General features: G+C 37.2%; 1 protein-coding gene across 6 annotated transcripts in view; it reads right to left on the bottom strand.

Moving 5' to 3' along the window:
• The window catches only part of MAP4K3 (mitogen-activated protein kinase kinase kinase kinase 3), a 244,209-nt gene that overhangs the window by 104,304 nt on the left and 113,915 nt on the right, over positions 1-25,990 (bottom strand). For all 6 annotated transcript variants that reach the window (XM_036925551.2, XM_036925553.2, XM_036925552.2 and 3 more), the window contains one exon: positions 6,734-6,824. In XM_036925551.2, the coding sequence (XP_036781446.2) occupies positions 6,734-6,824 (91 nt within the window). The remainder of the gene's footprint in view (positions 1-6,733; positions 6,825-25,990) is intronic.

The following is a 25,990-nucleotide window of genomic DNA, read 5'->3' as shown; positions in this document are numbered from 1 at the left end:
ACCTCTGCTTTTTATCTTTGGGGGACCAGTGGAGTGTACCTGTTCTCCACAGCAGCTGGAGTCTTAGCCTCCCCAAGTGTTCCACCTGTTCTTGGTGTCCAGCCCTGGTAATCACCAGATCCTAATGAAATGTGGGCTCATGCTTCTAGAGCAGATCTCCAGGGCTAGGTGTTCAGTGAACCTGGGCTCCTAACCCCTCTTGGTTCTGTTCCTCTTTCTCCTGCTTGTTGGCTAAGGTGGAGGGATGGCTTGGGTCCTGCTCTATTGCAGCACTTCCACTTCTCCCTTTTCTGTGAGGTATTCTCTTCTTTTCCAGGTGTAGGTAGTCTGTTCTGCTGTCTTCAGGTTGTCTTCAGGTTTAGTTGTATTTGCTGCATTTTCTTCTTTTATTTGTTTTTGGGAGGAGGTTTCACCTTGTCTTCCTACTCTGCCATCTTTTTCTCCACTCCCACCAACTGAGATCTTTTTTATGTAAAAAGCAGTCAGATGAATTCTCTCCAGCTCCATATTTGTATATCTGGTTCACTGAAACCATGCACAGGACTTTGTCCTTATTTGCTAAATCTCATTCTTAAAAAATATATAAAAAGTAGTTTTGACTCATCTTTTTTCTGACATCCATCTTAATAGCTCTCTGATTATTTTACTTCAACTTCAGTACAGGCAGTGTGACACATTTCTAATTGGAAATATACCTCCTCTATTCCCCACCAATATCCAGAAGTGGTGGGCTGAAAGGACCTTAAATGGGAGTCTATCCTCCACAGGCAGATACTAGAAGGGTTTCACTTATAAGCTATTTTTACCTGCATTCATGGGTTTACTAATGAGCTTAAGGAAATGTTAGAAATATTTATTTCATTGGTAACATAAATGATACTCATGTAGACTGCTTAGAATTACCATTTGACATCTCTCTGCCCTTGCTTAAACTGAGGTATAAGACTCTGGCAAGTCCATGAACCAATATGCTTTGGAATGATGCTGAAGTTCCAATTTCATATGTATAATGCAGGTTTCCACAGCCTGATCTTTTTAGGTTGGCTAAATACCTCCTCTAGAACAGTGGCTTGCAAAGTGTGGTCTGGGGCCCCCTGAGAATCTTTCAGGGAGTCAGCAAAGTCAAAAACATTTTCATAATAACATTAAAAACTTATCTGTCCTTTCACTCTCCTTATCTCATGAGAACACAGTGGGGTTTTCTAGAGGCTGCAGAAGGCGTGATGATGATGTCATCCCTCTGACAATTACTGGAATTTGTGCTTATGTATTCCTTTCAAAATTTTCTCAGTTTTAATTTCTAATACAATAAACATCAACAAATACAACCCACAGGAACAAAAGCTCTTTGGGGTACACAAAACATTTTAAGAGTGTTAAGGGGATTCTAAGTACAAGATGTTTGAGAACTACTGCTCTAAAATATTTTTATATATGCCCCATATGATCATTCATGCAAAATATCCATTCCAAGTGCTTAAAGAACAGGCAGCAGAGACTTCACACATCTTACAATAACTGGTGAATGTTTGTTTTGGGGTCTGCTTAGGATAAAATGAAATAAAATGCAAATTGCTGAAGAAAGGACCTGGAATCTAAGCCCAATAAATATAAGTCATTTTCCACTCCTTTTGTTATCATTGATCCTGAGGCGTACCTATATAAGTCACCTTAAACTGCTCCTGGAACTCAGTGCAGGTGTAAATATTGAATTTTTCTTTTTTTAAGGAAAAAAAAAAAACAGAAGAGAAATGAAATTGATTTGACATGACTTCTTACTAAAGTCACCACTTCTTTCATGTAAGAGCTCACCAATTATCTGATTAATAGCTTATCCTAGATATTTGTTGGGGACTGATGACTGCATTCAAGTTTAATAGTCTATTTTCTAGACACCTTTCCTTTCCTTTGCAAATTGCTCTTTGCTGATCGCTAATCTTTTGATACCTCTCTTATCAGTCAAAAACACTCACTGACGGTGGATGACAATCACCTTTGCTAAATGTTCAGTATAATGAGATACAATTTATATAAATCTAAATGCTTAGATTCATCTGAAGTGTCTAGCTGCTCTATAATTATATACTTACTTATACTGTGTTTCAATTCCTTCTTAATAATGCTTTTCCCACCCTTTCCAGTTTGAAAACAATCCTCCTTGATAGAGAAAATGGGATGCAAAAAATAAGTTCTCGCCTTACTTATATACCTCAATATGGCACCATTCTCATGATGATAAACTGGCATTTGTTTTTATTTTTTTCCCCAAGTCATATGCCTAGTAAGAAGGTACTTAAGTCAATCAGTCCATTTTATACAGACCAACAAATGATAAAATCTCTATTTTTAGGTATCTTAAATAAAATTAACCATAGAGGTAAATATTCAATGTATCAGTACAAATTCTCGGACTCATTAAATCCTTAGAATTTTTTTTCTTATTCTGTAAAATTACCTTCCTATCTTATAAGGAAAAAAAAAATAGAGTGGGGAAAAGTTCACTATTTTCATCTTCTAGTTCAATGTTTGCTGGAACATATAGGAACTAACATTCTAATAACTACTGAACTGAAAATATTAAAATTTCTAAAACACACTTTCTAATCTTCCCACACTTTGTAACACATCACAGACTTAAAGCTGATTGAACAAACTAAGTATAATTACTTATATGTTTTGCCTAAATATAACATGACTTAAGAAGTAAAATAAAATGTGAGCAAAATCACCAAGCATCAGCAGCCCTAGAATGTCTGCTGGTAACTGGCATACCAAGACATTCTCTCTGGATTGGGATGACTAGTCATGCCCCTCACTGCACCCTCCTGATCCCTGTACTTTATTGTGGGTTATCTTGCTGACCAAAGCATTTGCAAAAGGGTACTCCATCATATTCAGCAAAATAATTCAAGTTTAATCTTAACCACCAATATGAAAATAAAAAGTTCCTAACTACTATATGTTTTAATATATGATAATATTTAATGTTATGAAATGTTTTCATTCATTTTTAAACAGATACTCAAAAACTACTGTATTTCAAAAAGGTAACCTATCCATCAGCTTCCTCTTTAACAATGAAGAGCAGTTCTAATTTGGGGGATACAAAATGACCTATTTCTCTTTAATTACATATGACAATCCCCAGTTCACTACAATACTTGCCAAAAAAAAAAATGGGTCACTGAACTACATTCCTATGTGAAGTGTGCTTCCAAAAAGAAACTATTGTACTGTTAAATTAGTTTTAGAAAGGTCACATACTGTTTCAAAGTTCCAGGGAAAAGTTTTGTCTCTCCAGTTCTTGTTGTACAGTATGTGTAATTAGGCACTTAGTAAATATACGCTTTTAATGTTATTGAAGAACAGAGTAAGGAAGACCTGGTTAAGAATACTAGGTATTCTGTTTTACAGGACCTCAGTCACAATACTTCTCTAGAAAGTGAGCATAACTACCCTGGTTATATATAAAAGAGCCTTCTGAACTTAATTAAATGCTGGTCATTATTCAGTAAATTCACAAGGTAAGTCTGATTCCCTGAAGGAGAAGCTTATCAATGGTAAGACCACATTAGCTGAATTTCCTCAAACTTTGGTCTAATTTGTTACAATTAGGTATAATGGCAACAATACAGACAGAAGAAAGCCACTAAGAACAGTATATTTTTTAGGGACTTTATGTTCAAACAAGCTGTAACAATTCAAGTTCAAACAAGCACCTTTTTCTTTGTAGTCATTCAGTAATGAGAAAGAATCCAAGAAATCATGTTCCCTTTGAGACTAACTCTAGCCTTCCCAGCTAAGTAATATGGTACACCCGAAAGATAGCTGATTAGGTAACTTCAGTGCTAGGTTTCAATTCCAGCGCACCAATAATGAGAAGCTGGATAACCTAAAGAAGCCACTGATCCAGCACTCAGTTTTCACATTAGTCAAAAAGAGTGGGCTAAGTGACAAGATCTCTTAGTTCCTTTGAGCTCTAACACACCCCTACAAGTCTAATCATTAGTATTCCATATTCCAAATTTGGCTGAGTCTGGACTTTAATTAGGGAATAAGGGAAGAATCTCTATAGAAGAATAGAGCTAGAGAAAGGGGATTAATCACTGTTCTCTATTATACTACCATTTGCTTTCATAACACTTTTGTCACCTATACCAGTTACAGAGTGAAATCATCTATTTAAACTAGTATTTCCTGTTAATCACACAACTCCAAACACAGCTCTACTGAAAAAAATGACCCTAATTTTGTCAATTTTACTTTGGGTTCTGGGCAGTTTTGCTCTTTATATTCTCCTATTTCAGTTACAATAAAAGTACCCATTTAAAAAATTTTATCAAGCTATATACAACACATAAATTTGTGTATTTTTGTATACATTGTACTTCAATAAAAAAGGTATTCAAAATAGAACACACTTTTCCTGAAATCTATAAGTATGTATAATTTTTGTTAAACATAATCTCAAATTGGCTCTCTTGTGTAGCATGTCTAAAAGTGAAGGTAAATGGGTTGCAATATTTTGCCCTTAGACACAGCCAAGACTTATCAACAAGAATAGGATATAAACCCAAAAGGAATTCTTCATTTTGGTGGGTTACAGGATCAAATGCCTAACCTGTGTGGGAAGGAGCTTGCCTAAGTAATGTAGAAAGTCAAATGCCAGTTTAGTTTAGTATTAATTGTTGCTGTTGTTTTTGGAAGCCTATTTGATCAGCTCTTTTGGCAAGGAAGTACAAACGCTAAATCAAAAGCCATGTGATCCATGAGCATATCACAGAAGGAACTAGGACCCTAGCCTGTCAATAACTTGAAGAGGGATTGTAAACTAAACACTTGGTGCTAAATTCTCTCAAGCATCTTATTTTTAAAATAGAAGGAATATCTACCACACAGTAATATTCATAACAATGTTGTCAAAAGTTCAAATGAGGTACTAACACCGTAGTACTTAAAAAAAGAGGTGAGAAGTAGTAGTAGTAACAATAGCAGTAATAATAGCAGTAATGAGCATTTATTATGTTCTAATTATTGTTCTTAACACTACACAATTATTTACCCATTATCACTGCAGCTATCACATCATGTATCTATTATTATTACTATTCACATTTTACAGAGCAGAAACAGAGGCACAGAGTGGTTAAATAACTTGCGCTAAGTTGTACAGTTAATAAGCAATGGAGTTGAGACTGAACCAACGCAAACAATCTGGCTGCAGAACTACAGCTCTTAACTACCCAATATACTACTGTGTCTATGGCAAAAAGACCATGCTCATTTCACTATACCAAGGTTTCCATACAAATAGATGGGGCTATCCTGGAATAATGGTTAGGCTTTGGATGGTCACATAGTTCTAGAAGACTGAGGCCATGTTTGAGAAATACTCTTACATCAATGTCCCTGAGGAAAAACAAAACTCTTTAAAGACCTGTTTGTGCTTGAAGAAAAAAAATCTTTGCAATCCTTCTCCCAAGTAAGATTTTGCTAGGACCAATCACAGTAAAACAAATTGTTCTGAAGTGATGATTTTAGCATATTAGAACCAGTTGATTATGTGTATCATGAATTAACTGATTTAAGAGATTGTTTCTTTGAGCTGATACCATAGCTGCCTGTGCTGGGTCTATCCATAAAATAAAAACTGAGCAGAAATTATCTGTTAGGTGGTTGGTTAAACTACTCACCAGTATAGTTCTAAACTGGCTGTTAAAGACCCCATTTTCAAAATGTATAACAGTCACTGACCTGGGGGTAGTGCCTGTCCCTGTGTGAACTGAAGTTTCCATTGAACTCACCCTTTGACCTGAATGAAAGTGGGGCAATCGAAGCTGTCTAAGAGTGGTTAGACTCAAGAAAAGCTGATCTGGCTGGCTTTTCCAGGCTGGAAAGGAGAGGAGCAGAATTGCCCAGTCTTTTCCATATGTTGTGCCTACATCAGAAGAGAAGTGTTTAGTGCCTGGATCATACGAAAATGAGAGCTGCGATAATTTACACCTTTATATATCCTAAAGAATACTGGAACAAAAGTGTAGAGGTTTCTTTTTTAATATGTAAGAAAACATTCTCCAGTCCTCCCTTTGAAAGCATCCTAAGAGACTGCATACAGAAATTCATACAGAAGTGAATGAAAAACAAGATTGACTCTGAGGTCATCAGCTATGGAACATGACCTGGGCAATCTGCTTGGTCCTGCCAAACAGAAATAAGAGGCAGCAAATTTACAGTCTAAGTTCACTTTAGGACCCACAAAAATAAGAAGTTGGTAAAATAATTATAATTTCTAGCCATTTGGACAGAAAGCAAGTGAAAAGATGATTCAATACTCTGAGGCTAGAAGCACAAAAAAAGAAAAGATTTCTAAAAAATTTAACAGAGATACTTCCGACTTTCTAAATTCACCCAACTCTAGAAGAAAGGGGCAACAGAATGGCATATTTAGATCTGTTTACCACAGGGAGACTAAACATAAAAGTCTGTATTTACTTGCCGGCTTCCTCAATGAAACCTCATCCAGAATTCCCAAGAGTATACAAATAGACAAATCACAGACTATGATATTTACAGAATTAACATAAACAGGTCATAAACAAAAATTCTATTCATACAAAAATATCCTATCTTCAAAGCATAAAGAAAACTACAAACATGATTATGGCTAACAATTTGTTAAATGTTTTAGGTGATGGAAATCGTTACTGTTTTTTTCAAAAGGGAAACAATGTACCTTAGATAGCTTCCAAAATAAGCAACAATATTTGGGTGTTTACAGTCTTTCATCATAATAATTTCTTGCTGCACAACTGCAAAGTCTTCTCCTAGAATAAAAAACAAGCATGTTGAATATTTAGTTGGTAAGTTTCAAAATGTGGATTTGTTTCAAAACATAGTAAGCAATGTTACTGATATTTTTTATGACAATTTCAGTCCTCACCTGATGACAGTAAAGTACAGTGATAAAAAGCATGATCTCTGGTCCCAGACTATCTGGACTCAAATCCGAACTCTGTGTCTTACTAAGCTGTATAAACTTGGGCAAGTTACTTGATCTCTCTGTGCCAATTTCTCTGTAAAATGAAGACAAAAATAATCTCATAGGGCTATTGGAAGGGTTAAAATGGGCTTTTATAATTATCTGAAAATAATATGTAAAATGCTTTAACAGTGTCTGGCACAGAACAAGTGCTATATAAGCATTTGCTGATATTATTATTATTCATGCCTTGGATATAATCATACAATTCACTAGGAAACATCTATTTTTTCCTATATTACCAAATAACATTTAATATAATTTTAGAATACAAAAGTAGTTATTTTTTAAGTTAGGGCAGGAATCCTTATGTACCAGAAGTGTCAAATCTATCTCCAGAGGTTCTTTGTAGTGCTAAGCGGCCTATGCTCTAGTAGTACTGGGTTACCAGATGGCCTACAAGCACAGGCACAGGCTTATCCTGTATTTGATTGCCTTGTTTCAACTGTGCTGGGATGCAAAATGGGATTGTAGTTAAGCCTTGTTAGACTTTAGTAAATAATCTCTTCTCTTCCTACTCCCTCCCTGCCCAAATTCTTCAAAACAAGATCTGGTAATCCTATAGCAGGGTCACATGCTATGGCTCCTGAATGGACACTTGTCACATAAAGAAACAGAACTGCAGGGAATGCAAATGTGGTCAACCAGAGACTGTGCAGAAAGAGAACAAATGAAAGTGCTTACATTTAAATCAATGTAGTTTTATATTGTTAATTCAGTTTTCAAGGCATTATATATTATTAATAGCCTGATTAAATGTATATTAGTGGCAAAGTAAAATAGAGAATGCTTCATGAATTGCTGCTCAAATCATAAGTATCAGGTCATTATGGTAAGCCTTGACATTTCTGGTCTTGGCATTTTCCTACTGTAAATGTAATTGCGGCTTAAAGTAGCCTAACCATGAGCCATTTGAACCCAGTATCAAAACCCACCTTACTGTCCCAGTTACAAGGGAAGAAGTAATGAAGAGACAATATGTCAGATTCCTAATTTCTGCAAAGATACGGGTACAAAATCAAAGATCTCCAAAGGAGAATACATTTTTATGCTTCTAAAATTTCAGAAGAAAATCACTGAATTGGGATTCTCTTCAGAGTTTACTTTCAATCATTAAGAATTTATAGTCTTTAGTATATTAAGAACACTCCAAGTTAGAAATAATAAAGCCATAATGAAACTAATACCAGTTTTCAGGGATAGAATAAATACTCTGAAGGTTCTAAATTTTGCTTTTTTTATCTGCCTTTCCAATTGTACTTTTCCCCAATCTGGTGAAAGGGTTACATGAGATCAAAATTGATCTAGTCAGAGTGAACTCTAGGACTTCAGACTGATGGTTAGAGGAGAGCAAGTGCTCTTTTTGGGGGTATCCCTGAAAGTTGTTAGTTAGCATTACACAACCTTAAAGAGAGCCAACTTTAGAATAAAGCTGATTTGCAGAAAGCATTGAGGAAAACAGGAAAACAGGAAAAAGGGGGAAGGCAGAAAGCATGTGATGATGTATAACTGAACTACTACAGCAAGCTTCATGTGCCTCTATAATTTCTAGATATACCTGTACATGTCTAGTAAATTCCCTATACTGTTTATGCCACCTGCATTGTTTAATTCGTGGTTTCTGTTACTCCCAACAATAAACAACACAACTTTACAATGATCTCTGTATTTATCACGACATTTATGATGCTGCATCGATGTCTGTATGTCTATGTCCCTGACGAGAATGTTAGGTTCTCTAGGACAGGATTTTGCTTTAATTATCTTTGTACCCCTAGACGAATAAAACTGCTGCCTGAATCAATCTCCAATACCACCTAACACCTTTACATAATGACTCTAAATCAGGAATATCTGCTTTTAATTTCATCCAGTTAATATGTTTTATAAAATTAATTGCTCATTTGCAACTCCTAAACTTACTAACACCTGTGAGTAGCTTTAATTCTTTAACTACCTCCTTCTCATGATGTTGTTGATCCAAAGAGCATCCTTCTTTTTCCTATTATTATCATCTCCAACATTACAAGAATGGCTAAATTAAACCATTTTGTGGGGAAAAAATCCAAAGAAAAAACCCACAACTCAAGTTCTAAATGTAACTGAAAAAGGTAGATGTGCTTTAGAAAAAAGAAAGTGGAGTTTCATACATTAATAATCCAAAGGAGCCTAATAGGAGATTTAAAGGACTTTCATCACAATAAACAACAAATAATCTAAAATAACAACTAAAGGAACTATAAAAAGAACAAACCCCAAAGTTACTAAAGGAACATAATAAAGATCAAAGCAGAAATAGAGAATAATAGAGAAAATAAAATGGAGAATCAGAAAATAGAAAAAAATCAATGAAATCAAGAGCTGGTTTTCTGAGAAGATAAACAAAATGGACAATCCCTCACCCAGATTTACCAAGAAAAACAGAGAAGACACAAATAAAATCAGAAATGAAAAAGGAGAAGTTACAACTGACACCACAGAAATCCAAAGAATTATAGGAGAACTCTATGAAAAATTATATGCCAATAAACTAGACAACCTAGAAGAAATGGACAATTCCTATTAAAGCACAATCTTCAAAGACTGACCCAGGAAGAAACAGAAAATCTGAAGACACCATTACCAGTAATGAAACTGATTGGTAATCAAAAGCTCAACAAACAAAAAGTCCAGGACCAGATGGCATCACAGTAGAATTTTACCAAACATTTAAAGAGCAAATACCCATCCCTCTTATGTAATAAAAAAAAAAAATCGAAGAGGAGAGAATACTTCCAAACTCATTCTAAAAGGCCAGCATTACTCTAATACCAAAACCAGCCAAATATAATACAAAAAAAAAGAAAAAAGAAAAATTACAGACCAGTATCACTGATGAACACAGATGCAAAAATCCTCAACAAAATGTTAGCAAACGGAATTCAAAAATATATAAAAAGGATCATCCATCACAAGCAAATGGCATTTATTCCAGGGATGCAAGGATAGTACAGTATTTATAAATCAATCAATGCGATACACCACATTAACAAAAAGATGGATAAAAACCATTTGATCATCTTGATAGAAACTGAAAAAGCATTTGACAAAATTCAACATCCATTCATGATAAAAACTCTCAAAAAATGGGTATACAGGTAACATTGCAACCTAATAAAGGTCGTATACAATAAACCCACAATAACATCACACTCAATGGCAAAAAGCTGAAAGCTTTTCCTCTAAGATCAGGAGTAAGACAAGGATGTCCACTCTCATCACTTTTATTCATATTAGTAGTGGAAGTCCTAGCCATGGCAACTGGACAAGAAAAACAAATGAAAAGCATACGAATTGGTAAGGAAGTTATTAACTGTCACTATTTGCAGATGACATGATACTATACATAGAAAACCCTAAAGACGCCATCAAAAAACTATTAGAACTAATAAATGGATTCAGCAACATTGCAGGATACATGATCAATATATAAAAATCTGTTGCATCCCTATATACTAACAATAAACTAGCAGAAAGAGAAATCAAGAACATAACTGCATTCACAACTGCATCCAAAAGAATAAAATACCTATGAATAAATCTAACCAAGGAGGATTAAGACCTGTTCTCTGAAAACTGACACTGATGAAAGAAATTAAAGAAGAAAAATAAGTGGAAAGCTATCCCATGTTCATGGATAGGAAGACTGACCATCCTGTCCAGAGCAATTTACAGATTCAATGCAATCCCTATCAAAACACCAGTGGCATTTTTTCAATGAACTATAATAACCCTAAAATTTATATGTAACCACCAAAGATGCTGAATAGCCAAAGCAAGCTTGAGAAAGAAGAGCAAAGCTGGGGGTATCGTGCTCCTTGACCTCAAGCTATACTACCAAGCTGCAGTAATTGAAACAGCATGGCACTGGCATAAGAACAGACTGGTGGCTCAATGGAATAGAACAGAGAGTGCAGAAATAAACACCCACATATTGTCAATTAATATATGAGAAAGGAGACATGAATATACAATGGGGAAAAGAGAGACTCTTCAATAAATGGTGTTGGGAAAACTGGACAGCTACATGAAAGAGAATGAAACTGTATCACTAATACCATACACAAAAGTAAACTAGAAATGGATTAAAAGACCTAAATATGAGAATGAAACCACAAAACTCTTAGAACTAACAGAAGCAAAAATCTCTTGAACATCAGCAATGAGTTAATTTTTTTCTATATACATCTCTCCAGACAAGGGGAACAAAAGCAAAAATAAACAAGTGAGACTAAATCAAACTAAAAAGCTTCTGAACAGCAAAGGAAAACATCAGCAAAACAAAAAGGCAACTTAAGGTATGGGAGGATTTATTTGTAAATGATATATCTGATACAGGGCTAATATCTAAAATATGTAAAGAACTTATACAACTCAACACAAACAAATAATCCAATTAAAAAATGGGCAGAGGACCTGAACAGACATTTTTCCAAATAAGAAATACAGATGGAGATTTGGGATTAAAGATGGTGGCGTGAGAGGAGAGAGACAGAGGCTTCCTCCTAAAACTGGATACAATTAGAAAATTTAATTGGCGCAACTAATCCTGAGAGAGCAACTGGAAAGAGGTCGGCGTCAGACTGCACACACCTGGAGAAAAGGGCAGACCTCACCGAACGAGGTAACATACCAGAGCTGTGGCTCCGCGGGACAGGAGCCTTTCCCCCACCCCAGCTCACCGGAGGGAGGAAGAGAAATGGAGCAGGGAGGGAGTGGAAGGCTTGGGACTGTTGAATTCCTAGCTCCAGAGTCCTGTGATGGGAGCACAAACCAACATTTCATGGTGCTTTCATGAGACTCGCATGACTATCGGGTTGGAAAGTTAATACAGGCAGAGTTCCTGGGGAGACTAGGATTCTGGATGCTTGTGGAAAGCAGGGATCCATATCCAGCTGCTCTGGGACAAAAACATACCTGTGTGACCGGCCCACTGGCTCAGGCAGTGGAGACAGGCACAGCAGCAGGGAAGTGGGGAACAGCTCTTTCCTCCCCCCAGGAACCAGTACTGCTCCCCTGCGACCCCCGACATTGCTTCAGGGGCTGAGCAGCTCCAGAATAGAGCTTCTGGACACTAGAGGGCATCATATACAAACATGAAACACCAAAGGAACCTTGTCCAGAGTAAAATTATTAGTACAACTCCTGAGAAAGATTTAAATGATATGGACCTCGTGACTCTTCCTGAAAGGGAGTTCAAAACAAAAATCATCGACATTCTAATGGAGGTAGGGAAAGACATCCAAGAACTCAGGAATGAATTCAGGTCGGAGATCCAATCATTGAAGAGCACAATGGAGGGTATTAAAAGCAGGTTGGATACAGTGGAGGAGACAATAAATGAAATAGAAACTAGAGAAGAGGAATACAAAGAAGCTGAGGCACAGAGAGAAAAAAGGATCTCTAAAAATGATAGAATATTGAGAGAACTGTGCGACCAATCCAAGCAGAAAAATATTCGCATTATAGGGATACCAGAAGAAGAAGAAGAGAGAGAAAGGGATAGAAAGCATCTTTGAGGAGGTAGTTGCTGAAAACTTCCCCAATCTGGGGAAGGCGATAGTCTCTCAGGCCATGGAGATCCACAGATCTCCCAACACAAGGGACTCAAGGAAGACAACACCAAGACACATAGTAATTAAAATGGGAAAGATCAAGGATAAGGACAGACTGTTAAAAGCAGCCAGAGGCAGAAAAAAGATCACATACAAAGGGAAGTCCATCAGGCTAACATCAGACTTCTCAGCAGAAAACTTACAGGCCAGAAGGGAGTGGCATGATGTATTTAGTGCCATGAAGCAGAAGGGCCTGGAACCAAGATTACTTTATCCAGCAAGATTATCATTTAAATTTGAAGGAGGGATTAAACAATTTCCAGATAAGCAAAAGCTGAGAGAGTTTACCTCCCACAAACCATCTCTGCAGTCTATTTTGGAGGGACTGCTATACATGGAAGTGTTCCTAGGGTTGGATAGCTGTCACCAGAGGTAGTAAAACCACGGTAGGGAGGGTGGAGCAGCTGATTGCGAGGCAAATGAAAAATTAAATTGATTATCCCCAAAGTCAATCAAGGGATAGACAAAAAGTACAGAATTTGATACCTAATATACAAAGAATGAAGGAGGAAGAAAAAGGAGGAGAAATAGAAAAGAAGCTTTAAATTGTGTTTGTAACAGCATACTACGTGAGTTAAGTTAGACTCTTAGATAGTAAGGAAAGTAACACGGAACCTTTGCTAACCATGAATCTAAAGCCTGAAATGGCAATAACTACATACCTATCGATAATCACCCTAAATGTAAATGGACTGAACACACCAATCAAAAGACACAGACTCACTGAATGGATAAAAAAACAAGACCCATCTATATGCTGCTTACAAGAGACTCACCTCAAACCGAAAGACATGTACAGACTAAAAGTCAAGGGATGGAAAAACATATTTCATGCAAACAATAGGGAGAAAAGTAGGTGTTGCAGTACTAGTATCAGACAAAATAGACTTCAAAACAAAGAAAGTAACAAGTGATAAAGAAGGACATTACATAATGATACAGGGCTCAGTCCAACAAGAGGATATAACCATTATAAATATCTATGCACACAACACAGGAGCACCAGCATATGTGAAACAAATACTAACAGAACTAAAGGAGGAAATAGAATGCAATGCATTCATTTTAGGAGGCTTCAACTCACCAGTTACTCCAAAGGGCAGATCCACCAGACAGAAAATAAGTAAGGACACAGAGGCACTGAACAACACACTAGAACAGATGGACCCAATAGACATGTGTAGAACTCAATACCCAAAAGTAACAGGATACACATTCTTCTCAAGTGCACATGGAACATTCTCCAGAATAGACCACATACTAGGGCACAAAAAGAGCCTCAGTAAATTCAAAAAGATTGAAATTCTATCAACCAACTTTTCAGACCACAAAGGTATAAAACTAGAAATAAATTGTACAAAGAAAGCAAAAAGGCTCACAAACACATGGAGGCTTAATAACATGCTTCTAAATAGTCACTGGATCAATGACCAAATTAAAATGGAGATCCAGCAATATATGGAAATAAACGACAACAACAACACAAAGCCCCAACTTCTGTGGGACGGAGCCAAAGCAGTCTTAAGAGGAAAGTATATAGCAATCCAGGCATATTTAAAGGAAGAACAAACCCAAATGAGTAGTCTAACGTCACAATTATCAAAACTGGAAAAAGAAGAACAAATGAGGCCTAAAGTCAGCAGAAGGAGAGACATAATAAAGATCAGAAAAGAAATAAACAAAATTGAGAAGAATAAAACAATAGAAAAAATCAATGAAACCAAGAGCTGGTTCTTTGAGAAGATAAACAAAATAGATAAGCCTCTAGCCAGACTTATTAAGAGAAAAAGAGAATCAACACACATCAACAGAATCAGAAACAAGAAAGGAAACATCACGACGGACCCCACAGAAATACAAAGAATTATTAGAGACTACTATGAAAACCTATATGCTAAAAAGCTGGAAAACCTAGAAGAAATGGACAACTTCCTAGAAAAATACAACCTTCCAAGATTGACCCAGAAAGAAACAGAAAATCTAAACAAACCTATTACCAGGAAAGAAATGGAGGCAGTAATCAAAAAACTACCCAAGAAAAAAAACCTGCGGGCCAGATGGATTTGCCTCGGAATTTTATCAGACATACAGAGAAGATATAATACCCATTCTCCTTAAAGTTTTCCAAAAAACAGAAGAGGAGGGAATACTCACAAACTCATTCTATGAAGCCAACCTCACCCTAATACCAAAACCAGGCAAAGACCCCACCAAAAATGAAAACTACAGACCAATATCCCTGATGAACATAGATGCAAAAATACTCAACAAAATATTAGCAAACCGAATTCAAAAATACATCAAAAGGATCATACACCATGACCAAGTGGGATTCATTCCAGGGATGCAAGGATGGTACAACATTCGAAAATCCATCAACATCATCCACCACATAAACAAAAAGAAAGACAAAAACCACATGATCATCTCCATAGATGCTGAAAAAGCATTTGACAAAATTCAGCATCCATTCGTGATAAAAACTCTCAACAAAATGGGTATAGAGGGCAAGTACCTCAACGTAATAAAGGCCATATATGATAAACCCACAGCCAACATCATACTGAACAGAGAGAAGCTGAAAGCTTTTACTCTGAGATCGGGAACTAGACAGGGATGCCCACTCTCCCCACTGTTAATTAACATAGTACTGGAGGTCCTAGCCATGGCAATTAGACAAAACAAAGAAATACAAGGAATCCAGATTGGTAAAGAAGAAGTTAAACTGTCACTATTTGCAGATGACATGATATTCTACATAAAAAACCCTAAAGACTCCACTCCAAAACTACTAGAACTGATACTGGAATACAGCAAAGTTGCAGGATACAAAATTAGCACACAGAGATCTGTGGCTTTCCTATACACTAACAGTGAAGCAATAGAAAGAGAAATCTGGAAAAGAATTCCATTCACAAGTGCATCAAAAAGAATAAAATACCTAGGAATAAACCTAACCAAAGAAGTGAAAGACCTATACCCTGAAAACTACAAGACACTCTTAAGAGAAATTAAAGAGGACACTAATAATTGGAAACTCATCCCATGCTCTTGGCTAGGAAGAATTAATATAGTCAAAATGGCCATCCTGCCCAAAGCCATATACAGATTTGATGTAATACCTATCAAATTACCAACAACATTCTTCAATGAACCGGAACAAATAGTTCAAAAATTCATATGGAAACACCAAAGACCCCGAATAGCCAAAGCAAACCTGAGAAAGAAGTATAAAGTGGGGGGATCTCACTCCCCAACTTCAAGCTCTACTACAAAGCCATAGTAATCAAGATAACTTGGTACTGGCACAAGAACAGAGCCACAGACCAGTGGAACAGATAAGAGACCCAGACATTAACCCAAACATGTATGTTCAATTAATATTTGATAAAGGAGCCAGGGACATACAATGGGGAAATGACAGTCTCTTCAACAGATGGTGCTGGCAAAACTGGACAGCTACATGTAAGAGAATGAAACTGGATTATTGTCTAATCCCATACAGAAAAGCAAATTCGAAATGGATCAAAGACCTGAATGTAAGTCATGAAACCATTAAACTCTTAGAAAAAAACATAGGCAAAAATCTCTTAGGCATAAACATGAGTGACCTCTTCTTGAACATATCTCCCCGGGCAAGGAAAACAAAAGCAAAAATGAACAAGTGGGATTATATTAAGCTGAAAAGTTTCTGTATAGCAAAAAGACACCATCAATAGAACAAAAAGGTACCCTACAATATGGGAGAATATATTTGTAAATGACAGATCCAATAAAGGCTTGACATCCAAAATATATAAAGAGCTCACATACCTCAACAAACAGAAAACAAATAATCCAATTAAAAAATGGGCAGAGGAACTGTTCTCCAAAAAAGAAATTCAGATGGCCAACAAACACATGAAAAGATGCTTCACATCACTAATTATCAGAGAAATGCAAAGTAAAACCACAATGAGATATCACCTCACACCAGTAAGGATGGCTACCATCCAAAAGACAAACAATAGCAAATGTTGGCGAGGTTGTGGAGAAAGGGGTACCCTCCTACACTGCTGGTGGGAATGTAAATTAGTTCAACCATTGTGGAAGGCAGTATGGAGGTTCCTCAAAATGCTCAAAATAGACTTACCATTTGACCCAGGAATTCCACTTCTAGGAATACATCCTAAGAATGCAGCACTCCAGTTTGAAAAAGACAGATGCACCCCTATGTTTATTGCAGCACTATTTACAATAGCCAAGAATTGGAAGCAACCTAAGTGTCCATCAGTAGATGAATGGATAAACTTCTTTTTTATCTGGTACATATACACAATGGAATATTATTCAGCCATAAGAAGAAAACAAATCCTACCATTTGCAATAACATGAATGGAACTAGAGGGTATTATGCTCAGTGAAATAAGTCAAGTGGAGAAAGAGAAATACCAAATGATTTCACTCATCTGTGGTGTATAAGAACACAGGAAAAACTGAAGGAACAAAACAGCAGCAGAATCACAGAACCCAAGAATGGACTAAGAGCAGTTCCTGTGTGGTGATCTCCAATAGGTTCTTCACAATGGTATAAAGGTCATATCAAAGTGTGGGCAAAGGGTTTGTTTGTGTTCATACAGAGGATCAAAGCCTAATTTGGCTATACAGAAAACGAGTTAAGATACAATATGAAGAAGAACTTCCAACATCAACATCCTCCGGAAGAGTCATTCCAGAAAATGATCATCAAAAAACTTCAACAAAGATCCTGGCGCTGTTGCAGTTGTAGCTTCATTCACCCACCAGTTCCTGGACTTGTCATTGGAATGAAGAAGGAGATATCTAAGCTGGCCTGTGCATACAGTAAAACAACAAATTTGACTGGATCTATACCATCGGAACTCAACCAAGAATTAGGAGAAGTGCAAGCTGCAGCGCTCCAATATCATGTGACTATAGACTATCTACTGTTAAAAGAACATATGGGATGTGAACAGTTCCCAGGAATGTGTTGTTTTAATATGTCTGATTTTTCTCAAACTATTCAAATTCAGTTAGACAATATCCACATATCATTGATAAGTTTTCACAAATGCCTAGTGTACCTAACTGGTTTTCTTCGTTTCACTGGATATGGTTGGTAATTGTAGGTCTGCTTTTGTTATGTAGCTGTATTCCTATTATGTTAATGTGTGTATGCAATTTAATTAGTAGTTTAAAACCTATAAATGCTTATGTTACTCTACAAGAAGATATGTCAAAGAAATAATCAATCTTCCCATGTTTTCTTCCATCTGCTACTTCTATAGCTTTTCTTCTTCCTTCCTAATTACAACCCTTTAGTAGAATTCGTGCCTCATATCGAAATTACCGAGTATCATAATTCTTCCAAGTGGTAAAGATACCGCAAGACAAATGCTGGGCATAGAAGCCACAGGGCATAAATCTGCAAAGAAGTAAAAAGCTAAGCTTTTCAACCAATATTGCTTCTCTCTCACCAACTTTACATTTCCCTGTATGGCCCTGGAAGATGACTAGTTAGCCAAAGACGGGTAAGATTCCTCAAGGGAGGAACAACCTAAGACAGGCACAGTCGCAGGGGGCCATCAGGTGAGAAATTGGGGATCAACAGAGGGGAGGCTTAGAACCTCACCCCCGTTTTGAGAGAAATCTTCTGCATTTGTGGATGTTTTGTTGCCCTTGTCTAGCTTAGATTAATACTTAGTCTATAGGCACAGACCTGATCATCTACATTTGCCCTCTTACAGCACTAAATTATGTTTTCTACCTTTATCTTGCATCTACCTACCACTTCACCATTTTATTTAAAAAAAAATAATAATGATAATAATAAGGGAGAAATGTGGGATTCACATATAAATCAAGTATAAAAATCAAACGAATAATCGTATCTGACCTGATTGCTTATAGTTCATGATGCGTGATCAAAACCGAAAGTTTCTGTGATATGACTGCCCTTGCACTGTTCACCATGTAAGAACTTGTTCATTATGCTTCAGAAGATTGGAGACTGTTGAGAATTAGGCTTAGGGTTGATTAATGATTGTGCATTGAGTCCCCTATATAGAATTTTATTGTTGTTAACAACCATTTGATCAATAAATATGAGAGATGCCTGCTCAAAAAAAAAAAATGTAAACATGAGCTTACAAGTCACCCTTTATTATTATTATTTTTTATTATGGTATCACTAATATACAATCACATAAGCAACATTGTGGTTACTAGATTTCACCCATTATCAAGTTCCCACCACATAATTCATTACAGTCACTGTCAATCAGCATAGTAAGAGGCTATAGAGTAACTACTTGTCTTCTCTGTGCTATACAGCCTTCCCCGTGACCCCCACTACATTATGTGTGCTAACCATAATGCCCTTAATCCATTTGATCCATTTCGAGTTTACTTTTATGTATGGAATTAGACAGTAATACAGTTTCATTCACTTACAGGTAGTTGTCCAGTTTTGCCAACACAAGATGTTGAAGAGACTGTCATCTCCCCATATATCCATAGCTCCTTTATCGTATATTAATTGATCATATATGCTTGGGTTAATACCTTGACTCTCTATTTTGCTCCACTGATCTTTGGGTCTGTTCTTGTGCCAATACCATATTGTCTTGATTACTGTGGGTTTGTAGTAGAGCTTGAAGTTTGGAAGTGTAATCCCCCCCTGCTATATTCTTCCTTCTCAGGATTGCTTTGGCTATTTGGGGTCTTCTGTGGTTCCATATGAATTTTAGAACTAGTTGTTCCAGTTCGTGGAAGAATGCTGTTGGTATTCTGATAGGGATTGCACTGAATCTGTAGATTGCTTTAGGCAGGATGGCCATTTTGACAATATTAATTCTTCCTACCAAAGAACATGGGATGAATTTCCATTTTATAGTGTCTTCTTTAATATCTCTCTAGAGTGTCTTCTAGTTCTCAGGATATAGGTCTTTCACTTCCTTGGTTAGGTTTATTCCTATTTATGTTATTCTTTTTGATGCAATTGTGAATGGAATTGTTTTCCTGATTTCTCTTTCTGCTAGTTCATCGTTAGTGTATAGGAATGCAACAGATTTCTGTGTATTAATATTGTATCCTGCAACTTTGCTGAATTCAGTTATTAGTTCTAGTAATTTTGGAGTAGATTCTTTAGGGCTTTTTATGTACAATATCATGTCATCTGCAAACAGTGAGAGTTTGATTTCTTTACCAATCTGGATACCTTTTATTTCTTTGTGTTGTCTGGTTGCTGTGGCTAGGACCTCCAGTAGTATGTTGAATAAAAGTGGGGAGAGTGGGCATCCTTGTCTTGTTTCCAATCTTAGAGGAAAAGCTTTCGGCTTTTCACTGTTAAGTATGATGTTGGCTATGGGTTTGTCATATATGGCCTTTATTATGTTGAGGTACTTGCCCTCCATACCCATTTTGTTGAGTTTTTATCATGAATGGATGTTGAATGTTGTCAAATGCTTTTACAGCATCTATGGAGATGATCATGTGGTTTTTGTCCTCCTTTTTGTTGATGTGGTGGATGATGTTAATGGATTTTCAAATGTTGTACCATCCTTGCATCCCTGGAATAAATCCTACTTGATTGTGATGAATGATCTTTTTGATGTATTTTTGAATTTGGTTTGCTAATATTTTGTTGAGTATTTTTGCATCTATGTTCTTCAGGGATATTGGCCTGTCGTTTTTTTGTGTGTGTGGTGTCTTTGCCTTGTTTTGGTATTAGAGTGATGCTGGTGTCATAGAATGAGTTTGCATGCATTCCCTCCTATTCTATTTTTTGGAAAACTTTAAGGAGAATGGGTATTATGTCTTCTCTAAATGTCTGATAAAATTCAGCAGTGAAGCTATTTGGTCCAGGCGTTTTGTTCTTGGGTAGTTTTTTTGATTACCAATTCAATTTCATTGCTGGTAATTGGTCTGTTTTGATTTTCTGTTTCTTCCTTGGTCAGTCTTGGAAGGTTGTATTTTTCTAGAAAGTTGTCCATTTCTGCTAGGTTATCCAGTTTGTTAGCATATAAGTTTTCATAATATTCTCTAATAATTCTTGGCATTTCTGTGGTGTCTGTAGTGATTTTTCCTTTCTCATTTCTGATTCTGTTTATGTGTGTACACTCTTTTTTCTTGATTAAGTCTGGCTAGGGGTTTATCTATTTTGTTTATTTTCTCAAAGAACCAGCTCTTGGTTTCATTAATTTTTTTCTATTGTTTTATTCTTCTCAATTTTATTAATTTCTTCTCTGATCTTTATTATGTCCCTCCTTCTACTGACTTTAGGCCTCATTAGTTCTTCTTTTTCTAGTTTCAATAATTGTGAATTTAGACTATTCATTTGGGGTTGTTCTTCCTTCTTCAAACAGGTCTGGATTGCTATATACTTCCCTCTTAGAACTGCCTTCACTGTGTCCCACAGAAACTGGGGCATTGTCCTGTGACTTTCATTTGTCTCCATATATTGCTTGATCCGTGTTTTAATTTGGTCATTGATCCATTGATTATTTAGGAGCCTGTTGTTAAGCCTCCATGTGTTTGTGAGCCTTTTTATTTTCTTTGTACAATTTATTTCTAGTTTTATACATTTGTGATCTGAGAAGTTGGGTGGTACAATTTCAATCTTTTTGCATTGGCTGAGGCTCTTTCTGTGGCCTAGTACATGGTCTATTCTGGAAAATGTTCCATGTGCATTTGAGAAGAATGTGTATCCTGTTGCTTTTGGGTGTAGAGTTGTATAGATGTCTATTAGGTCCATCTGTTCTAGTGTGTTGTTCAGTGCCTCTGTGTCCTTACTTATTTTCTGTCTGGTGGAGTGACTGGTGAGCTCAAGTCTCCTAAAATGAATGCATTCTATTTCCTCCTTTAATTCTGTTAGTATTTGTTTCACATATGTAGGTGTTCTTGTGTTGGGTGCATAGATACTTATAATGGTTATACCCTCTTGTTGGACTGACCTCTTTGTCATTATGTAATGTCCTTTTATGTCTCTTGTTACTTTCTTTGTTTTGAAGTGTATTTTATCTGACACCAGTATTGTAACTCCTGCCTTTTTCTCCCTATTGTTTGCATGAAATATCTTTTTCCATCCCTTCACTTTTAGTCTGTGTATATCTTTGGGTTTGAAGTGTGTTTCTTGTAGGTAGCATATAGATGGGTCTTTCTTTTTTATCCATTCTGTAACTCTGTGTCTTTTGATTGGTGCATTTAGTCCATTTTTATTTAGGGTGATTATCAATAGATATGTACTTATTGCCATTGAGATTTGGATTCATGGTTACCAAAAGTTCAAGGCCAGCTTCTTTACTATCTAACAGTCCACCTTTACTTACTTACTATGCTATTATAAACGTAGTCTGGTGATTCTTTTCTCTCTCCCTTCTTTTTCTTCCTCCTCCACTCCTTATATGTTAGGTGTCATATTCTGTACTCTTTGTGTATGCCTTTACTTACTTTGTGGGTAGATGATTTAATTCTGCTTTTTTAGTATTTAGTTGGTCTACTTCCTTTGCTTTGGTTTTATTTTCTCTGGTGATAGCTATTTAGCCTTTTTGATACTTCTATCTAGAGCAGTCCCTTTAAAACACACTGTAGAGATGGTTTGTGGGAAGTAAATTCCCTCGACTTTTGCTTATCTGGGAATTGTTTAATCCCGCCTTCAGATTTAAATGATAATCTTGCTGGATAGAGTATTCTTCATTCAAGGCCCTTCTGTTTCATTGCATTGAATATATCATGCCACTCCCTTCTGGCCTCTAAGGCTCCTGTTGAGAAGTCTTATGATAGCCTTATGGGTTTTCCTTTGTAGGTGATATTTTTTTCCTCTCTGGCTGCTTTTAATTCTCTGTCCTTGTCTTTGATCCTTGCCATTTTAATTATTTTATGTCTTGGTGTTGTCCTCCTTGGGTCCCTTGTGTTAGGAGATCTGTGGACTTCCATGGCCTGAAAGACTATTTCCTTCTCCAGCTTGCTGAAGTTTTCAGCAATTATTTCTTCAAAGACACTTTCTATCCCTTTTTTCTCTCTTCTTCTTCTTCTGGTACCACTATAATGAGAATATTGTTCTTTTGGATTGGTCACACAGTTCTTAATATTCTTTCATTCCTACAGATCCTTTTTTCCTCTCTCTGCCTCAGCCTCTTTGTATTCCTGTTCTCTGATTTCTATTCCATTAACAGTCTCCTCCACCTTATCTAATCTGCTTTTAAATCCCTCCATTGTTTGTTTCATTTCTGTTATCTCCCTCCTGATTTCGTCCCTTAGGTCTTGAATATTTTTCTGTAGCTCCATCAGCATGCTTATGACTTTTATTTTGAATTCTTTTTCAGGAAGATTGATATTTCAGTCTCACTGAGACCTCTTTCTGGTGTGAGGGATCTTAGATTGAACAGGGTTCTTCTGCCTTTTCATGGTCCTAGAGTGATGGGAGTGGTCATCGGCAAGTGATGCGTGTGTCAGCTAGGAGGAGAAAGTCCCTTTCTGCTTGGCGGGGGCCGCAGGCCGGCAGTGCAGGTTCAGCAGTGAGAACAAAGCCCCTTCATGCCTCCAGTTTCTGTGCCTGTCTCCATTGTGAGTGCCAGTCAACTGTGTGCAGGGAGTAGCCTCTGGGTCAATCCCTAAGCTGCTGTGGGCCAGGCGGCCCTCAGGATGGCTAAGGGTGCTGGTGGGGGTTGCGGGCAGTGGCATGGGTTCTGCCATGATAACAAAGTCCCTTCATGGCTCCCAGTCTCAGTGCCCATCTCCGCTGTCTGTGCCAGTCAACCACATCCAGGGAGTAGTCTCTGGGTCTGGTCTGGTTAGCCATGTGCAGGGAGAAGTTTCTGCGTTTAGCTGTGTGGTTGCTGTAGGTGGGGCTGTGCTCCAGCCGGTCTGCAGCAATGGCGTGGATAGCCGGTTTGCTTGCAGGTGCCAGTGTGGAGGAAGGAATGACAGGCTGCTTATCATGGTGAGGGGCCTCGGGGCTGCACTGCCAACCAGGGGGATAGAGTGCCTGAAGGTTCTGAAAGTTCCCAGCCTGCTAGGCTGAGTGTGCCAGGGCGATTTTGTCCACCTGTTAAACCCTTGTCCTTTACGGGTTTAAAACCCTTGCACCTGCTTTTTTGTCCCAGGGCAGCCAGTTGTGGGAACCTGTTTGTAGTCTTAGTCTCAGAGTGTGCCCTTCAGCTCCTCCAATCTCCAGAGCACCATGCAATGTGGGGCTGTGCTCCTGGGGCAGATTTCTAGAACTGGTTATTTAGCAGTCCTGTGCTTCCACTCACTCCCCAGCCTGATTCTCTTCCTCCTGTCAGTGAGCCGGGGTGGGGGGAGTGCTTGGGTGCTGCTGGGTTGCAGCTTTGTACTTTATCCTTTTTCCATGAGACGCTGACTTCTCCCAGATGTAGATCAGCTGGTATACTCTTACTTCTTGTCACTCTTTTAGGAATAGTTGTATTTGGTGTATTTTCAAAATGTATGTGGTTTTGGGTGGAGATTTCTGCCACACTATTCACACTGCCATCTTTTTTCCCTTAATTAATCTTTGTTTTTCAATTTTCCTTTAGTCATCCTCCCTCCCTCCCTGCTTCCCTCCCTCCTTCCCTCCCTCCCTCCCTCCCTCCTTTCCTTCCTTCCTCCCATCCTTCTGGTGGGAATGTAAGCTAGTTCAACCATTGTGGAAAGCAATATGAAGGTTCCTCAAAAAACTAAAAATAGAAATACCATTTGACCCGGGAATCCCACTCCTTGGAATTTACCAAAAGAACACAACTTCCCAGATTCAAAGAGACATATGCACCCCTATGTCTATTGCAGCACTTTTTACAATTGCCAAGATATGGAAGCAACCTAAGTGTCCATCAGTAGATGAATAGATAAAGAAGATGTGGTACATATACAATGGAATACTTTTCAGCCATAAGAAAGAAACAAATCCTACCATTTGCAACAACATGTATGGAGCTGGAGGACATTATGCTCAGTGAAATAAGCCAGGTAGAGAAAGACAAGTGTCAGTGATTTCCCTCATTTGTGGAGTATAACAACGAAGCAAAACTGAAGGAACAAAATAGCAGCAGACTCAGAGACTCCAAGAAGGAACTAGTGGTTACCAAAGGGGACGGGTGTGGGAGTGTGGGTGGAGAGGGAGGAAGAAGGGGGTTGAGGGGTAATATATGGTAAATGTAGTAACCACATTATTTTTTCATATGGAAACTTCATAAGAGTGTGTATCAATAATACCTTAATAAAAAATAAAAAAAGAATATATGAAGTAAAATAAAGATTTGTATATATGAATTTCAAAACAAAAAAATATATATTGCTGAAAGAAAGTAGAGACGTAATTAAATGGAAAGACATCCCATATCCATGTATTGGAAGACTTAATATTATTAAAGTGTTCATACTCCCCAAAGTGATCTACAGATTCAATGCAATCCCTACAAAATCCCCATAGTTTTTTTTTCTTACCAAAATAGAAAAAACCACCCTAAAGGACATATGGAACTACCAAAAAAGATCCCGCATATCCAAGACAATCTTGAGAAAGAACAAAGCTGGAGACCTCATGTGTCTTAGTTTCAAAACATATTACAAAGCTATAGTAATCAAAACAGTATGTTATCAGCATAAAGACAGATATATAGACCAATGGAAAATAATAGGGAGCCTACACATACATGGTCAACTGATTTTCAACAAGGGTGCCAAGGCTACAGAATAGGGAAACAATATCTCTCTTCAACAAATGGTACGTGGAAAATGGGATATCCATACATAGAAAAACTAAACTGGACCCTTATTTTACACTATATACAAAAACCAACCCAAAATGGATTAAAGACTTAAACTCAAGACCTGAAACTATAAAACCCCTAGAAGAAAATTTCATAACACTGGTCTTGGCAATGACTTCTTAGATATAACATGGGAAGAACAAGCAACAAAGGCAAAACCAGACAAGTGGGACTATACCAAACTAAAAAGCTTCTGCACAGCAAAGAAAACAGAGTGAAAAGGCAACCTATGGAATGGGAGAAAATATTTGCAAACAATAATCTGATAAGGAGTTAATATCCAATATATGTAAGAAACTCATTACAACTCAATAGCAAAAAAAGAAACTATACCACACCAAACTAAAGCACCCCGATGGAAAAATGGACAAAGGATTTGAATCAACATTTCTCCAAAGAAGAAATACAAATGGCCCACAGGTAAATGAAAAGATGTTCAACATCATTTATCATCATGAAAATGCAAATCAAAACCACAATGAGGTATCAACTCATACTTGTTAGGTTGACCATTATCAAGAACAAAC

This window comes from Manis pentadactyla, chromosome 2 (genome assembly GCF_030020395.1).
Source record: "Manis pentadactyla isolate mManPen7 chromosome 2, mManPen7.hap1, whole genome shotgun sequence".
NCBI classification, from domain to species: Eukaryota; Metazoa; Chordata; class Mammalia; order Pholidota; family Manidae; genus Manis; species Manis pentadactyla.
Note: the sequence above shows the minus strand (reverse complement) of the source record. Positions and strands in the feature narration are given on the sequence as shown.